Below are 15,778 nucleotides of genomic sequence, written 5' to 3' on the forward strand. Positions count from 1 at the left end.
TGTCCAATTTGTATTCCACAATGTCACACAAATAAAGTAATTCTAAAAGCTACTGAACTTAAAATGTATACTTTTCCTGCTTAATTAAACCCTTATAAATACCATGGGAATTAAGATACTAAAGCAAATGCAAACAATAAAGCTCCATCAAAACAATCACCTTTCTATATCAGCCCATGTTAAAGAGCAGTTCAAATACCATAGTAAAAACACCTTAAAATTAAAAAAATCTATTATATTCATTATACCACGCCACACACAACTCTGCATAATGAATGTTGCTGTAGAATAGATAAGGTTAGCTATAAATTTTTTATACAGCTGGGTGCAGTGGCTCACACCTGTAATCCCAACACTTTGAGAGGCCAAGGCAGGTGGATCCTGAGGTCAGGAGTTCGAGACCAACCTGGCCAACATGGCAAGACACCATCTCTACTAAAATTACAAAAATTAGCCAGACATGGTGGCTCATGCCTGTAATCGCAGTTACTCGGGAGGCTGAGGCACAAGAATCGCTTGAACCCAGGAGGTGGAGGCTGCAGTGAGCCAAGATTGTGCCACTGCACTCTAGCCGGGGCAACAGAGTGAGACTCTGTCTCAAAAAAAAAAAAAAAAAAAAAAAAAAAAAATATATATATATATATATATATATATGTATGTATAATACATTTGACTTAGAGAAAACAAAAATGTCCAAAAACCTTACTTTTCCTAGTCTTAACACCTCTTCTTGGCTTTGCTATACTCTAGCCAAGGAGTTTCCACAGTCGTTGGACTGCCAACGACAATCCACTGAAATATAGGAAGAAATTACTAGAACGCTGTTTCCCTTTTTTAAATCTGAAAAAAACTAAGGAATTCATTTTACTATTTATGACAGACTGAAACTGTCACCCTCACATAAACTCATAATTACACATACAAATGAGGTGTGGGTATGCTCAAACATTTCTTACAGAAGAGATTCTTATTCAAGAAAATAAGAACACTGCTACAAACAAAGATGGGCCATAGGAGACAGATGACTCTAAATTGCATCAAATAATCAATGAGAGAACCTATTAAAGGTGTTCAGTATCCTACAAAAATAAAGGATTGCTCAACTGCATTTGCATAATCCATGTAATATAAGCACAACTTACCTCATCCTGGACTCCACTGGTGGTAGTCAACTTGCTCCCATCAGTAATTGTGATAATTATTGCTGGCTCCAAGAAAAAAGGGTTTCTTCCCTAAAGTCAAAAAACACATTGATCATACAAAGATTTAGACTTTGGCTTACAAAGTAAAAAGTCAATTCTCAGAACAGCATATATACGATCTCCCTTTCTAGTTTCATTTTACATGTAGTATGTACCTGTTTGTACATTTTAAGAAAAGATATAGAACGACACATAAACTAAACAGTGATTAACCCTGAGAAAGAGGGATTAGGTAGAGAAAGAGGTGGATTTTTCACTTCTTTATAAATTTGTGTATTGCTTTCATTTTTAGAGGGAGTATATTTATGTTACTAAGAGTATTTAATTTCTTAAAAGGGACCCTAGTAGTTCAATTATAATAATTTGATTTTTGTAGATATTACAAGTTACAATAAAAAAAGAACATTTCCTGAGAAACTTTCTTAAAAAGGAAGGCAAGACAGTAGGTGAACATTACCACAAGGTATGCATGTAATCGAAATGTCTAAGCAAATAACTAGGTAAATGATTTGAAAGATTTTAAGAGCTATTTCTATGGAAATAGTAGAGCTACTCTAAATTCAGCAAAAATTTAACAACAGTACAAGATGAAAAGTTAAAATTAAAAATGGTTACCTAAAGAAAATGCTTGGAGAGAAAAGTACAAAAATAGTGGTAGCAAAAGCAATGGAACAGAGTAGCACGGGTTCTCAAATGCTCTATATAGAAGGTGAGATAACTTCAATAGCTTCCATTCAAATCTCTGGCCAACCCACTCTACTAGCACAATGATAAGTTCTAGGCGACACATCTGTAAGGGACTAAGACAAACATAAGCTTGCCTTTTACATATAAATGGCTCCCATTTGAAGGACTGACAGAACTAAGACCAAAGGATATAAATTTCAAGAGGGTGAACCTTGTATTTGAAATCAAAGGTATCAAATTCTCTGCCACTAATGGTACCAAGAATTGAATGAAGCTTTCTTGGATAAAATGTAGAACTGTGTATGACAATTTCTTAATGTGCATATGAGCCACTTGGAGATCTTAAAATGCAATTTCTGATTATGTCTGGGATGGAGACTAAGATTCTTCATTTCTAACAAGACTGGCAGCTAGAAGACACTAATAGCCACAGACCATACTTAGAACAACAAGAATGTAGAAGAGTTATAAACATATAATATTCTATGGTCCTATAACCTTTCTCTTACAACTCTCAATTCCTAACATATTATAATATATACGCAATATTTATTGAATGAATTCACAGTTAGTTATATGATTATAACCTAATCATCGTAAAGTGGGAAGGGGGACATGTAATAGATCGTCTTGATCAAATCATTCAACTTGTAAGTGACACGTGCACTTTTCTAATTGGTGCCCAAGAAAAAAACGGTTCCAGGGGAGAAAGATTCCTTTGGTTAAATAAACTTAAAATATGTTAGATATAATCTCTAGAAGATTCTAAATGCATAGCAGCATTAAAATGTCATAGGAGTCTTGCAGGGAGAAAACATGAATTAATTTATCCCTCCTTTTCCTCTGTAATATTCATGTTAAAAAGAACTCATTTTGGGGAATTATTACATTACATTATATTGTCGCTCATACCATTCACCCCCAAAATATATAATAAATTCTAATAATATAGGTCTTCTCAGGCAATGTTCATTCCCAACTCTTAGCTTTGATTGTTTCCCTAAAGTAGAATGCTTTTCCTCTTCCCTCCTCAAACCTACCCAACTGCCACTCATTCCTTAAGGCCCAGTTTAAATCTCCACGAAGCCTTCCCTGATTACTATGGCCTTTAGTAATCACATCTTTCCATCTCCATATTCTAATAGTGGTAGTTTTTACACTTTAAATTAAATAAATAAGAAGGTAAATAAAATGTTTCTTTAAAATTGGATTTGAGTGGTTCCATGGAGCACAATTTGAATACCACTCCCCTACAACATCTATCCTCCCACCTTTTCAAATAATTTTTAATTTAAATATGAATTTAAATACACACCATCTTACACAATGTGAATATATCTAACACTGCAGAAGTATACACTTAAAAATGGTTAAGACAGTAAATTTTGTTGTGTTTACCACAATTTATTAAAAAAAAAACACCATCTTGTATTGCTTGCTATTTTTTCATGTGTTTGAATATGTTGAAGGCAAAGAATATGTCATATTTCTTTCCACACCACTAAGCAGGTACTGGGCACAAAACACTTCAACTTATTCATTGACTCACTGAATATAGCTTAATACAAATCAGCCTGGGTTCACAGAACCATTTAGAATTACTCAAACTTCAAAAAGATTCAAAAAATGTATGTTACCTTTACCTCAATATAAATGTGTACTCCCCAAATTCAACGCCTAACAACTCATGAATTTGCTGGGCTACTAGGGTATAAAAAGGAGCACTATCTCCCTCTTGTGTCTTTCAGCCATCCACTATCTACTCATTCGTGTTGGCCATTCAAAGATTTGAGTGGTTACTATTAAGTGTATGATATATAATCTCTACTCTCATACATAATAAACATATGTACATATAACAATAAATCTCTCTCTTGGTCTCTACCAGTATTTTAGCTCAAAAATTGCCTAAGGGAGATAAAGAAAACCAAGAGGTCCTAATAGCTTTGAAACTATATTATCTTGCTTCCACCCTTAAGCTAAACTACTTTTGTTGACTTGGTGCCTTTCAAAAACAAATCAGCAAAGCTCTAAAAGCCACCACAGCATGGATCAAATATTTGTAGTAGGGTCTTCTATATCACTTCTACATTTTAACATAAAACAAAATCAGGCTGGGCGTGGTGGCTCATGCCTGTAATCCCAGCACTCTGGGAGGCCAAGGTACGCGGATCACTTGATGTCAGGACTGCGAGACCAGTCTAGGAAACACTGTGAAAAACCTCGTCTCCATGAAAAAATACAAAAATTAGCCAAGTGTGGTGGCACATGCCTGTAGTGCCCAGCTACTTGGGAGGCCGAAGCAGGAGAATCCCTTGAACCCAGAAGGTGGAGGTTGCAGCGAGTCAAGATCGTGCCACTGCACTCCAGCCTGGGCGACAGAGTGAGACTCAGTCTCAAAAAAAGAAATCAGATTTTCTGACCAAAAGTCTGACACCCATTCACTTTTATTCCTGTATAAGCACACTTAGAATTATCTTTCAGAGGCAAGAGATTAATCATACTTCTAATTAAAGAAAAATAATCTACCATGTAGCAGACTCATATAGATGATGACATCCACCCGAAAGGTAATACTTTTTAAAGGCCCATGTCTACAAAATTAAGTTAAAATATATTAAAACTTAACAGAAAGTCTGAGTTATTAAATTTAATTAAGCTAAATTCAAATTTACTAATTAAGCTAAAACCAAAGTTACTTTTTCTTAGACAACAAAACAAAGCTTTTAGTTGAAACTTGACTAGTCTTACACAAAATACTCTCCACAGAGGATACCCTTAAACGGGCCTGAAATTACTATAATAACAATAACATTACTGCTATCGTCTTGATAATAACAATAAAGCACTTATCTCATTTGACCCTAAAAAAACTTAGTGAGGTAAAATATTCAGGGAGATTAAATGATATAACTCAAGGTGGCCTAGATGGTGGCAAAGCCAGAACCTTATTAAGCTATTCTAATTCTAAAATCCACATGGTCTTTCTGTACCACCTGGAGGTCCTATTGGCAGCTGCTAAATTCTCTTGGACATAATTCCATACTAACCTGGATTGTGCCATATTTACCCAACAAGGAATGGCATTATAATCAGATTGTTTTGTTTTTAATATATCCTTTCTGCAATAAAATTAACTATAGTAAAACTATTCCTTTACTTGGTAGATTCCTGTGATTCTGTAATTACTCAGCCATTAATTTCCTCATGTATAAAATCAGTGTGTCTTCCCCCAACACAAACACACTGAAACAAAACACAATATATACTAATGTTTACTTTTAAAAACAATATAACTTCAACTTTCAGAGAGTATATACACAAACACAAGATAAAATAATAAGTTCTTTAGTGACTTTAAATTTTGGAAAAGTCAGATAAAGATCAAACATAGAAAAGAAAAAAGAAAAATATTATTATCATCCTCATTGTACCAATTATCCCCTGCCATGCCTAAGATTCTTTCCCCTCTAAGATTAAAGAGCTTAGTCAAGAATCACACTAAGAAAAGCAATAATGTTACTACAAAAATTAGAATAATGATTAAGTTAATGTAATTTATACACACAAGGTTGTTTTATTATTTCTTCAGGAAAAATGTACCCCCATCTCTATTATATAAATGTTTGACATTAACAAATTTATTTAAGCATGAATTTCTACATCACTAGCAGAAAGTGAACATGTAGCTCCAAGAAAGTTTTCTTATATACTGTTTTGCACTGTTTCTTGCTGCATAATGTCATCTTTCTCTGTCAACATTGTTTACCCAGCAAATTAAAAAAGTTTTAGTTGTCTGCCAGTATTGTTTTTTGTCATGTTTTACAAAAAAATAAAGTTTTAACACCTCCAAAGTCTAAATGAGAGTTACAACTTAATTACTGCAATATAATGTTATTCACTATCTGGTGTCAAGCCTACGCAATTTAATAATTCCCAAATCCTTATATTTAAGAGCAATTATTTTACATTGTTATTCCTAAGTAAGTATGTTTATAAAGTCACTCAGTTGGGAGACAATCCTTTAGAAGTTCTGTCAATATTCACCTTGGCCATAAAGTTATAAGTAGCCTTTATCATAATTATAATGATATATTAAAAAAAAAAAAAAACTAAGCTCTGCTACAACAAAGACAGCCAGTAGAGGGACTAAAAGTTTACTTTTGCTATTAGCAGAATAAATTCACGTTTTACTCTCAGAGCAGTGGTTCCTGTCATAAAGAAATCCAAACATATCACTAGAAAATATAATGCAAAATATAATGTTCTAGCTCTAGAGCTACTAACAGGAGTCAATCTTTCTGTCATTAAAAATTTTTCATTTTAATTTTGGTCAAAAACCTCAAGTAAGAGTTCTGCCACAAGATAATATAAAGCAAAACCTTTTACTTCACTTAAAATTTCCTATTATAGTTCTCTCAACAACCAATTACCATGGTGTTAAATTACTCAGTTAAAGCATAAAATCTCAATAATAAGAAAATTTAAAGAATTAATGTAAACAGATATTATCTATTATAACCTATGTTATTTTTGAAAGAAAATGCTTTTGAAATGTTACAACAAATTTTGAAAAAAAATTTTGAAAATATTAAGAAAAGGTAATTTCCTCCAAATATAAACTAACCTGATCTCAGGAAAACAATTATTTTCACTTACCTAAGAAACTGAAAATGTAGTGGAGGAGGGGCATAGGAATGCTACCTTACCCTTAAACGGGTCATAAAATCTTCTGATGTGCTAATCATGTTTGTCAAGTCAATAATTCATTGTCATTAATACTGTTAATTTTTTTAAAGGTGGAGGAGGTTCATTAAATTATAGGGATAAATACACAAACTGGGTAATAACATATTACAAACAAAACAGAATTACTTAAGTCAATAAAGGCCTAACATGCTTACATTTAAATCAATATTCCAAGGCCAGAATTACAAATTTCACATTTGTTTTAGATTTCAGTAAGATTATTATTTTTATTGTTAAAATCTCAGGTGGTGTAGTATAAATGAGTCTTTTGATGTCAAACTCTAAAATATTCATCTTAAGACATTAACCCTTGTAAAACCTTTGACCACATAAAAAAGATCTCTGAAGGATATGTTAGAAACTGATTAGCCATGGTTGCCTCCATAGAAAGGAAGTAAACAATTGGGTAACTTTTTATAATACTTCAACTTTTTTTTTAACCATGTGCATTTATTATATGTTCAAAACAAATACTCTTCAAAATTAAAAATGTGTTTGGTATTCTAAAATAAAATCTGCTAGAATATAAAAATCTGGTAACAGAATACATTAAGGTCTACAGCTACAGAAAACATGTTAGAATTCCACAGTATAAGAAATATATTTTTAGTTTCAAGTAACTCCGTTACACGATTGTGTTCCGATACAATTCCTTTATTCAACCACATAATTCCTTATGTTAAAAATACAACAGCATTAAAAACAGATGGAATACTATGACTTAAGCAAAAGTAGGGGGGAGTTCCATATATCTGTTTTAATGTAACGACTAAGGAACTCCATCCTGGAATTTGATTTAATAATAGATTGAAGAGTAATAATGTAAGAAAGCGTAAGTCACCATAAGAACTGCAGAATCACTAAAGTTTGACTTCGTAAAAAAAAAATAATAACAACATTAGGGAAATTCAATAATTGATAGGACTAAGTATAACTACAAAAGACGATAATATAAACTCAATATATCTGAAATATTAATAATTTGGCAGAATTTGAGTTTTATACTTGAACTGGAATCTAAAGTTTGAATGAAATTAACAAACTCGTCTGGGGAATGCCTAAAAAGTAGTGCCAGGCAAATAGTGTTTATGCTGTCATATAAGGAGTAATTAAGCTATCAGAAATATAACTTTACTTAATAAATAGTAATATTCTAAGAATCTAATACATACATTAGATGGACTGGGGCCAGGCACGGTGGCTCACACTTGTAATCCTAGCACTTTGGGAGGCCAAGGTGGGAGGACTGCCTGAGGCTAAGATTTCAGGATAAACTGGGTAATAATAACTTGGGAAAATTTTATTCTAGTGAAGCATGTAATAAAAAACATGTTAGAAATATGTTTTTAAAAAATAAACGTATAAATAAAAACCAAGATGTAAATATATTTTCAAAGATAGGTGAATGGAGTTATACAGCAATAATGGTAAAATTTAATTTGACCTAAAAGAAATCTGTCTAGTCTCTCAAGATTAATCACCTCCTTGAGTAGACTGCTACAAAATCTACAGATGCTACCTTTGTAAAAGTCTGGTTAAATCCCATCTTGAACTCAGCACTGAACTCAATTTTAAATACTATCACAAGTAGACCTTGAATGTAGGGCAAAGAAGCAGATAAAACCATTCTGGTTACTTCCTTCTACACATCACACTACAAATATGGTCTCAAAAAAAAAAAATCAATTTACACACACAACTGTCCTACAAAAGAAGATGGCATTCTATGACAGCCTTCTACATAAATATCTTAAAAAGGCTACAACTGAATATGAAGAACTGCCTAATAAATGTTTCAGATCAGGAAACTTAGCAATAAAGCATTAAATTTTAAAAAGGGAAAAAAAATTCATGAAAAGCACTTGGAAAACTCTGACAGTATATTGTTTCCCATATGCTATGGCTGAAGGCCAATCTGAAAATAATTGGGTAAGGCATAATGTGAGGCCGGGCGTGATGGCTCACACCTGTAATCCAACACTTTGGGAGGCCGAGGCAGAAGGATCACTTGAGGTCAGGAGTTCCAGACCAGCCTGGCCAACATGTTGAAACACTGTCTCTACTAAAAATACAAAAATTAGTCAGGTGTGGTGGCACTTGCCTGTAATCCCAGCTACTGGGAAGGTTGAGGCACAAGAATTGTTTGAACCTGGGAGGCAGAGATTACAGTAAGCCAAGATCATGCCACTGCCCTCTAGCCTGGGCGATAGAGCAAGACTGTGTCTCAAAAACAATAATAATTAAAAAAAAGACATAACGTGAGATTAGTTTTAAGGGGCCCTGGTTCGTAAAAAATGTGGATTTTTTGTTTTCAAGGAAAGAAATGGTACTAACCCAACATTGCTAAGATTTTTTAGGAGGAAACAAATTTCTCTAAATCCATTACACAGTACATGTACAGGAGTAAAAGTTTCTAAGAATCCTTTCTTGCTAGATTCTGATTGAAACATTTATTGATGCTTGTGCTAAACACCTTCCCAAGCGTTTATAGATTTAAAATTCTCAAAGTAGATAACATTTTCCAGAAACAAAAAAAATCTAACTACATAATACTTGTGCCTATCATTAAAAAAAAAAAGTTTTATAAGCCTTCCTAACTATACATACAAATAAACCAATAGTTTTACCTTAGAAATGCACTTCATGAAGAAGCAGATGTCACATACGGATGACTGCACAGATTGCTACATGTTTTAGAATGTTACTAAAGCTCATTAAAATGGAAACTTTAAGAACATGGCAAGATAATCCTTTGTTACATTAAGATTTACATTCACTATAATCTCATTTGTGATTAGACACTGCCCATTCTGAATTAAAAATAAAATTTAAAATAAAGACCTTCTATTCTTTCTACTACCTATTTAGGCCTGATCTTGTGGATGCAATCTCTTGGTTTTCCTTTCTAACTTATTGGTTTAAGAAATGTGATTACACAAAATTCAAAATTTTACATTCATTATTTCATTACCTGCCAAAGTATATAAATAAGCAAGATAGTTCACAACTCAGAAATTATCAGAGGACACCAAGACATCATTTTGCTAATTCCTGATAATCCAAAAGCACTGTACCTTGTCACTGTCTTGCAACATCACCCACTGTCACTTGCAGCCTGACCTTTCACACTGCATATTCAATTATCTTCAATTCCTTATTTAAAATAGATGGTTTTCAATTATTTCAGAATAATTCTGTTATTAGATGTTTCCAGTGTTGAAACCCCAGAATAACCAAAAGACTGTTGTTGTTTCCTAGTACCTAACAAGGTTCACTCGCTTTAAGACAAAGGGAAAGTTTTACTCTGACACACCAGCATCAACTCTGTCATTTCCTAGCTACAAACTGCATCACCTAATAGTATACAATTACTTTTTCTCACATATTCAGAACTGTTATCATGTCCCTAATAAAGTTTTATAGAAAATATAATCCTTCCAAGGACCTTCACTAGGAGTCCCACACCTCATTTGGGCAAAACTAATAGAAGGAAGATGTCAACATGTCACAGATAAAACAGGCAATAAAAACAGGTTATATGAAAGCTAGAATAATTTTTGATAGGACTAATCACTAGACTGACATAAATTTGTCCTTTGGTTACAACTAATCCTCTTAACTGTAAGATTTTTTAAGTTATAGTACTTTTCATGTACAATTCTCTCTCTCCATATACCAATAATCAATTTCCAATTATATATGCCCTTCAAAAAAAAATCTTCATATAAAAAAATTCTTCCTAGGCCTATCCTATTATGTCTTTTCCTACACAAATCTACACGACAAATAAAAGGAATTATATATTTTACACTTGACTTTTCTTCTGGAGGAGAGCACCTCCCCTAAACCCCCATCCCAACCATCACCAACATGAATTCTAAAATATACAAAGTCCTAGAAATAAACTCTAAATTTTCTCAAAGAAGTTTAAAACCTTTCTTGCTTTGAAAATTACTTTAGCCAGAAAAACTGGATAGCTACTTATGGCTTCTCATGATGGATGCACAGTAAGACACCACATAATGTTTTGGCCAATGACAGACCACCATATACATGACAGTGGTCCTGTAGGATTATAATACAGCTGAAAAATTCCTATCACCTCCTGACATCTTAATGATCCTGACCCTGTGTGGGCCTAGAAAAATGAGTGTTAAGTCTTAGTTTTTAACAAAGGCCGGTGCGGTGTCTAACGTCTGTAATCCCAGCACTTTGGGAGGCCGAGGCGGGCGGATCATGAGGTCAGGAGATCAGGAGGTCACGAGATCATGATGGCTAAGACGGTGAAACCCCGTCTCTACTAAAAATACAAAAAAAACACCAAAATTAGCCAGGTGTGGTGGCAGTAGTCCCAGATACTCAGGAGGCTGAGGCAGGAGAATGGCGTGAACCCAGGAGGCAGAGCTTGCAGTAAGCAGAGATCGAGCCACTGCACTCCAGCCTGGGCGACATAGCGAGACTCCATCTCAAAAAAAAAAAAAAGTTTTTAAAAAAATAACAATTTTAAAAATAGAAAAAAGCTTACAGAATAAGGATATAAATATTTTATACAGCTATGTTTGTATCTTAAATCTTACTAAAAAGAGTTAAAAAGTTTTAAAACTTTAGAAGTTTATAAAGTTACAGTAAGCTAAGGTTAATTTATTATTGGAGAGAGAAAATTTTTTAATAAATTTAGTGTAGCCTAAGTGTACAGTTTATAAAGTCTACAGCAGTGTACTGTCCCAGGCCTTCACTTCACTCATCACGAACTCACTCACCCACCCAGAGCAACTGCCAGTCCTCAAGCTACATTCATGGTAAGTGCCCTATCTAGGTATACCATTTTTTATCTTTCATACCGTATTTCTACTGTATTTGTCAATGTTTATATCTGTTTAGACACATGAATGCTTGTAAGTGTTAAAACTGCCTACAGCAATCAGTACAGTTACATGCTATACAGGTAGATGTATAGCCTAGGAGCAACGGGTCATATACCATATAGCCTAGGGGTATAGTCATCTATCCCATCTAGGTTTCTGTAGGTATACTCTATGATGTTCCCACAACAGATCTGCCTAATGGTGCAGTTCTCAGAACCTATCTCCATTGTTAAGCGATACATAACTGTATGATAGGTTATGGAACAACCTTAATTCTGTTTTTGTCAAAGGTTTCAGACTAAAAAGCTTTTATCCTGTTAAGTGTTTACCGTAATACTGGAGATGATGATCATCATCATAAATGAGCCCCTACCATGTGCCAGGCAGGCACTTTTGCTAGATGATTAACAAATATTACTTCTAATCCTCACAAAATTTAAGCATTGGTATAATCACAATTCTATGGATGAGAAACTTGATGCTCAGAGAGATTAAGGGACTTTTCAATACAATATAAGCTAGTGAGTGACAGAACCAGGCACAGCCAGTTCTAATATAGCAGTTCTTTCCATACCACCATGCTGCTTGTTCTGAAAAAAGCAAGATTAAAAAAACCTCTAGTACCCCATAATTTCAATTTTTAAAATTCAAATAAGAGAAAATACATAAAAATGATTAATAGGTTGTGTTACAATAATAAATTATGTTGTACATTCCTTAATCTTTATCACAGTTCTGCAAGATAGGTCTTTTCATTCTATTTGTCTAATGGGGAAAGTGAGGCTGAGAGGTTATACGACTTGTCAGGTCACAAGTGGAATGGAAATTCATAAGTGGATCTGGTCTTATTTTTCTGAATCTTAAGATATAATGCTTAGAAATTTTCAAAACTACCTTAAGTTAAATGAAAATATGGTAGTTAACTCATCAACTCTCCAGGCAAAAAGTTATAAATGTAACCCTAATACTGGTTGGCATACTACATTGGAAAAATCGACTAATGAACAAGGTTAATAGCTCTATATTAACTAGCTACACATCAGAAACTTAAAGTATGAAGCATAAAACCAAAAAGTGCCATTAAATACTTATGTATGTTATTAGAATCTAGGCCTTAAAAGTAATTACAGTATAAAATCCTGTCAACTATCCCATATGTCCCCAGGCCTCCCCACCTCCGGCCTTTTTTTTTTTTTTTTTTGAGACAGATTCCCACTCTGTCACCCAGGCTGGAGTGCAGTCGCACAATCTTGGCTCACAGCAACCTCCATCTCCTAGGTTCAAGTGACTCTCCTGCCTCAGCCACCTGAGTAGCTGGGATTGCAGGTGTGCACCACCATGCCTGGCTAATATTTGTGTTTTTGGCAGAGATGGAGTTTCACCAGGTTGGCCAGGCTGGTCTTGAACTCCTGGCCTCTAGTGATCCTCCCTCCTCAACCTCCCAAAGTGCTGGGATTACAGGTGTGAGCCACAGGGACAGCCTCTCCTATGTTTTTGACCATGATTTTTTTTTTTTTTGAGATGAAGTTTCGTTCTTGTCGCACAGGCTGGAGTGCAATGGCGCAATCTCAGCTCACTGCAACCTTCGCCTCCCGGGTTCAAGCGATTTTCCTGCCTCAGCTTCCTGAGGGTGCCTGTAGCTGGGATTACAGGCGCCCGCCACCATGCCCAGCTAATTTTTGTATTTTTAGTTTCACCATGTTGGCCAGGCTGGTCTCGAACATCTGACCTCAGGTGATCCACCCACCTCAGCCTCCCCAAGTGCTGGGATTACTAGGCATGAATCACCGCATCTGGCCATTGATCATGATCTTCACTCTGCATTGCCCCCTAACCTGCAAGGGTTCTGGGTTCTCAGTAAACTTTTATTCTTCAGATGCTACTACCTCTAAGAAGTCTTTTCCTGGTTTATCCCCTAGATCGGGGTCCCCAACCCCTGGACCCCATCAGGAATGGGTGGCACAGCAGAAGGTGAGCAGTGGGCAAGTGAGCATTACCGTTGGGGCTCCGCCTCCTGTTAGATCAGCAGCAGCATTAGATTCTCATAGGAGCACAAACCCTGTTGTGAACTGTGCATGCAAGGGGTCTAGGTTATGCGCTCCTATGAGACTCTAACGCCTGATGACCTGAGGTGGAAAAGTTTCATCTGAAACCATCCCAACCACCTCTACCTATCCATGGAAAAACTGTCTTCCACAAAACCAGCCTGGTGCCAAAAAGGCTGGGGACCGCTGCCCTAAATTCATTTACTTTCTGCCAAACAAAGGGAGGAAGGAATCCAACTAAAGCTAATTTTGTAACAAACAGTACTTAGATAGAATGTTACAAGAAAGACTAAATGTAACAGAGACAAAATGAAAAGCTTAGCTTTCAAACAAGAACTGAAAGAAATCATACTGCATTACAGAACTATACACAAAACTGAAGAAAGCAACTCAGATCCACTGCTTATACATTTAAATAAAATGTTATTAAATAATATACAAATCCTTAATAAAATCTGCATAACTGTTCTATCACCAATTACAATTTTTAAAAATATTTCATAAATGTGAAGAAATTAAGCCTCTGAACCTTTCTAGGCCTTTTCTTCACCTACAAAATGAGGAAAATTGAGTAAACTTCTAAAATCACTTCCATTCTAAAGCCCTATGAAAATAATAATAAAACACAGAAAGTTTAATGAAAACTTGTCAGTAGATGCAAATGTTCAATTTTTTTAAGAGTGTATATTTTAAAATTCACTAAGCTTCACACTTCAGATTTGTTTAAGTTACATCTCAATAAAAATGTTAGAGATCAGAAAATACAAACCAAAACAAAATTTTTTAAAAATTTAGTATTTTGTTTAAAGTCTGGCAACCATGGTAAACTTTTATAGACTAATAGTAAGACTAAACAAAAATAAAGTTTATATAACGAAATTACTTTTTTAAGCTGAGTACAATGGCAAGAGCCTGCAGTCCCAGCTACTCCGAAGGCTGTGGTGGAAAGACTGCTTGAGCCCAGGAGTTCAAGACCAGCCTGGGTAACACAGAGAGACTTTGTATCTAAACATTTTTAAAATTAAAAAGCCCCAAAAAACAAGAAAAGTCCACCAAGACTAATTTAATTGTAGAGTATAAACCTGAGTCAAGGTTATTATGGCCAAAAATCATTTTACATATTCGAGAAACATTTCAAACTATAAAATATTATATAATCTCTTTGGAGAAATCTATGACATGAACATGACTAAACAATCCTTTTAACTAATTTTGACCACAAATGACCTTAATTCAAAATACACAAATAAGTCCAATGATGTCAAATATTAGATTTGTTCCTGATCTTTTAATATCCAGCTGTATATAATACATAATTATCGATATTCTCCTATATCGAAAGAAAGTAAAATGCTCTTTAAAGTAGAATATATTTGGTTTTTTGTTTTTGTTTTGTTTTGTTTTTTTGAGACAGCCTATTGCCCAAGTTGGAGTGCAGTGGCACCATCTCAGCTCACTGCAACCTCCACCTCCGGGGTTCAAGCAATCCTCCAACCAGGACTCAGGAGTCCTGAGTAGCTAGGACTACAGGCACATGCCACCACCCCCCAGCTAATTTTTTTTTTTTTTTTTTTTTTTTTTTTTTTAGTAGAGATGGGGTTTCACCACATTGTCTAGGCTGGTCTCAAACTCCTGACCTCAAGTGATCCACCTGCTTTAGCCTCCCAAAGTGTTGGGATTACAGGTGTGAGCCATGGCACCCGGCCTATTTTTGACTTTTGTATTTAAGATTTGTTTTGAACAATTTCTAATTAAGAATGCAATAATGGCCAGGAGCGGTGGCTCACGCCTGTAAATCCCAGCACTTTGGGAGGCCGAGGTGGGCGGATCACCTGAGGTCACGAGTTTCAGACCAGCCTGGCCAACATGGCGAAACCCCGTCTCTACCAAAAATACAAAAATTAGCCGAGGGTGGTGGCGGGAGCCTGTAATCCCAGCTACTCAGGAGGCTGAAGCGGGAGAATGGCTTGAACCCGGGAGGCAGAGGTTGCAGTGAGCCAAGATCACGCCATTGCACTCCAGCCTGGGCAACAAGAGTGAAACTCTATCCCAAAAAAAAAAAAGAATGCAATAACATCCTTAGGATAGTGTTTTTCATTTTTCTTTTTTTTTTTCAGATCATGACTGGAGAATGTTTTCTTTTAGAAAACAGTTTTAGAGTATAAAATTCTGAAGAAATATTTTGCAAATGTTTTAAAAGAAAATAAAATCTGGGTTTGGGGATATTCCT

General features: G+C 35.0%; 1 protein-coding gene across 4 annotated transcripts in view; it reads right to left on the reverse strand.

Annotated features, from left to right (window-relative positions):
• The window catches only part of INTS6 (integrator complex subunit 6), a 98,573-nt gene that overhangs the window by 74,450 nt on the left and 8,345 nt on the right, over positions 1-15,778 (reverse strand). For all 4 annotated transcript variants that reach the window (XM_055096806.2, XM_014347433.4, XM_063595774.1 and 1 more), the window contains one exon: positions 1,143-1,232. In XM_055096806.2, coding sequence (XP_054952781.2) covers positions 1,143-1,232 — 90 coding nt within the window. The remainder of the gene's footprint in view (positions 1-1,142; positions 1,233-15,778) is intronic.

This window comes from Pan paniscus, chromosome 14 (genome assembly GCF_029289425.2).
Source record: "Pan paniscus chromosome 14, NHGRI_mPanPan1-v2.0_pri, whole genome shotgun sequence".
NCBI classification, from domain to species: Eukaryota; Metazoa; Chordata; class Mammalia; order Primates; family Hominidae; genus Pan; species Pan paniscus.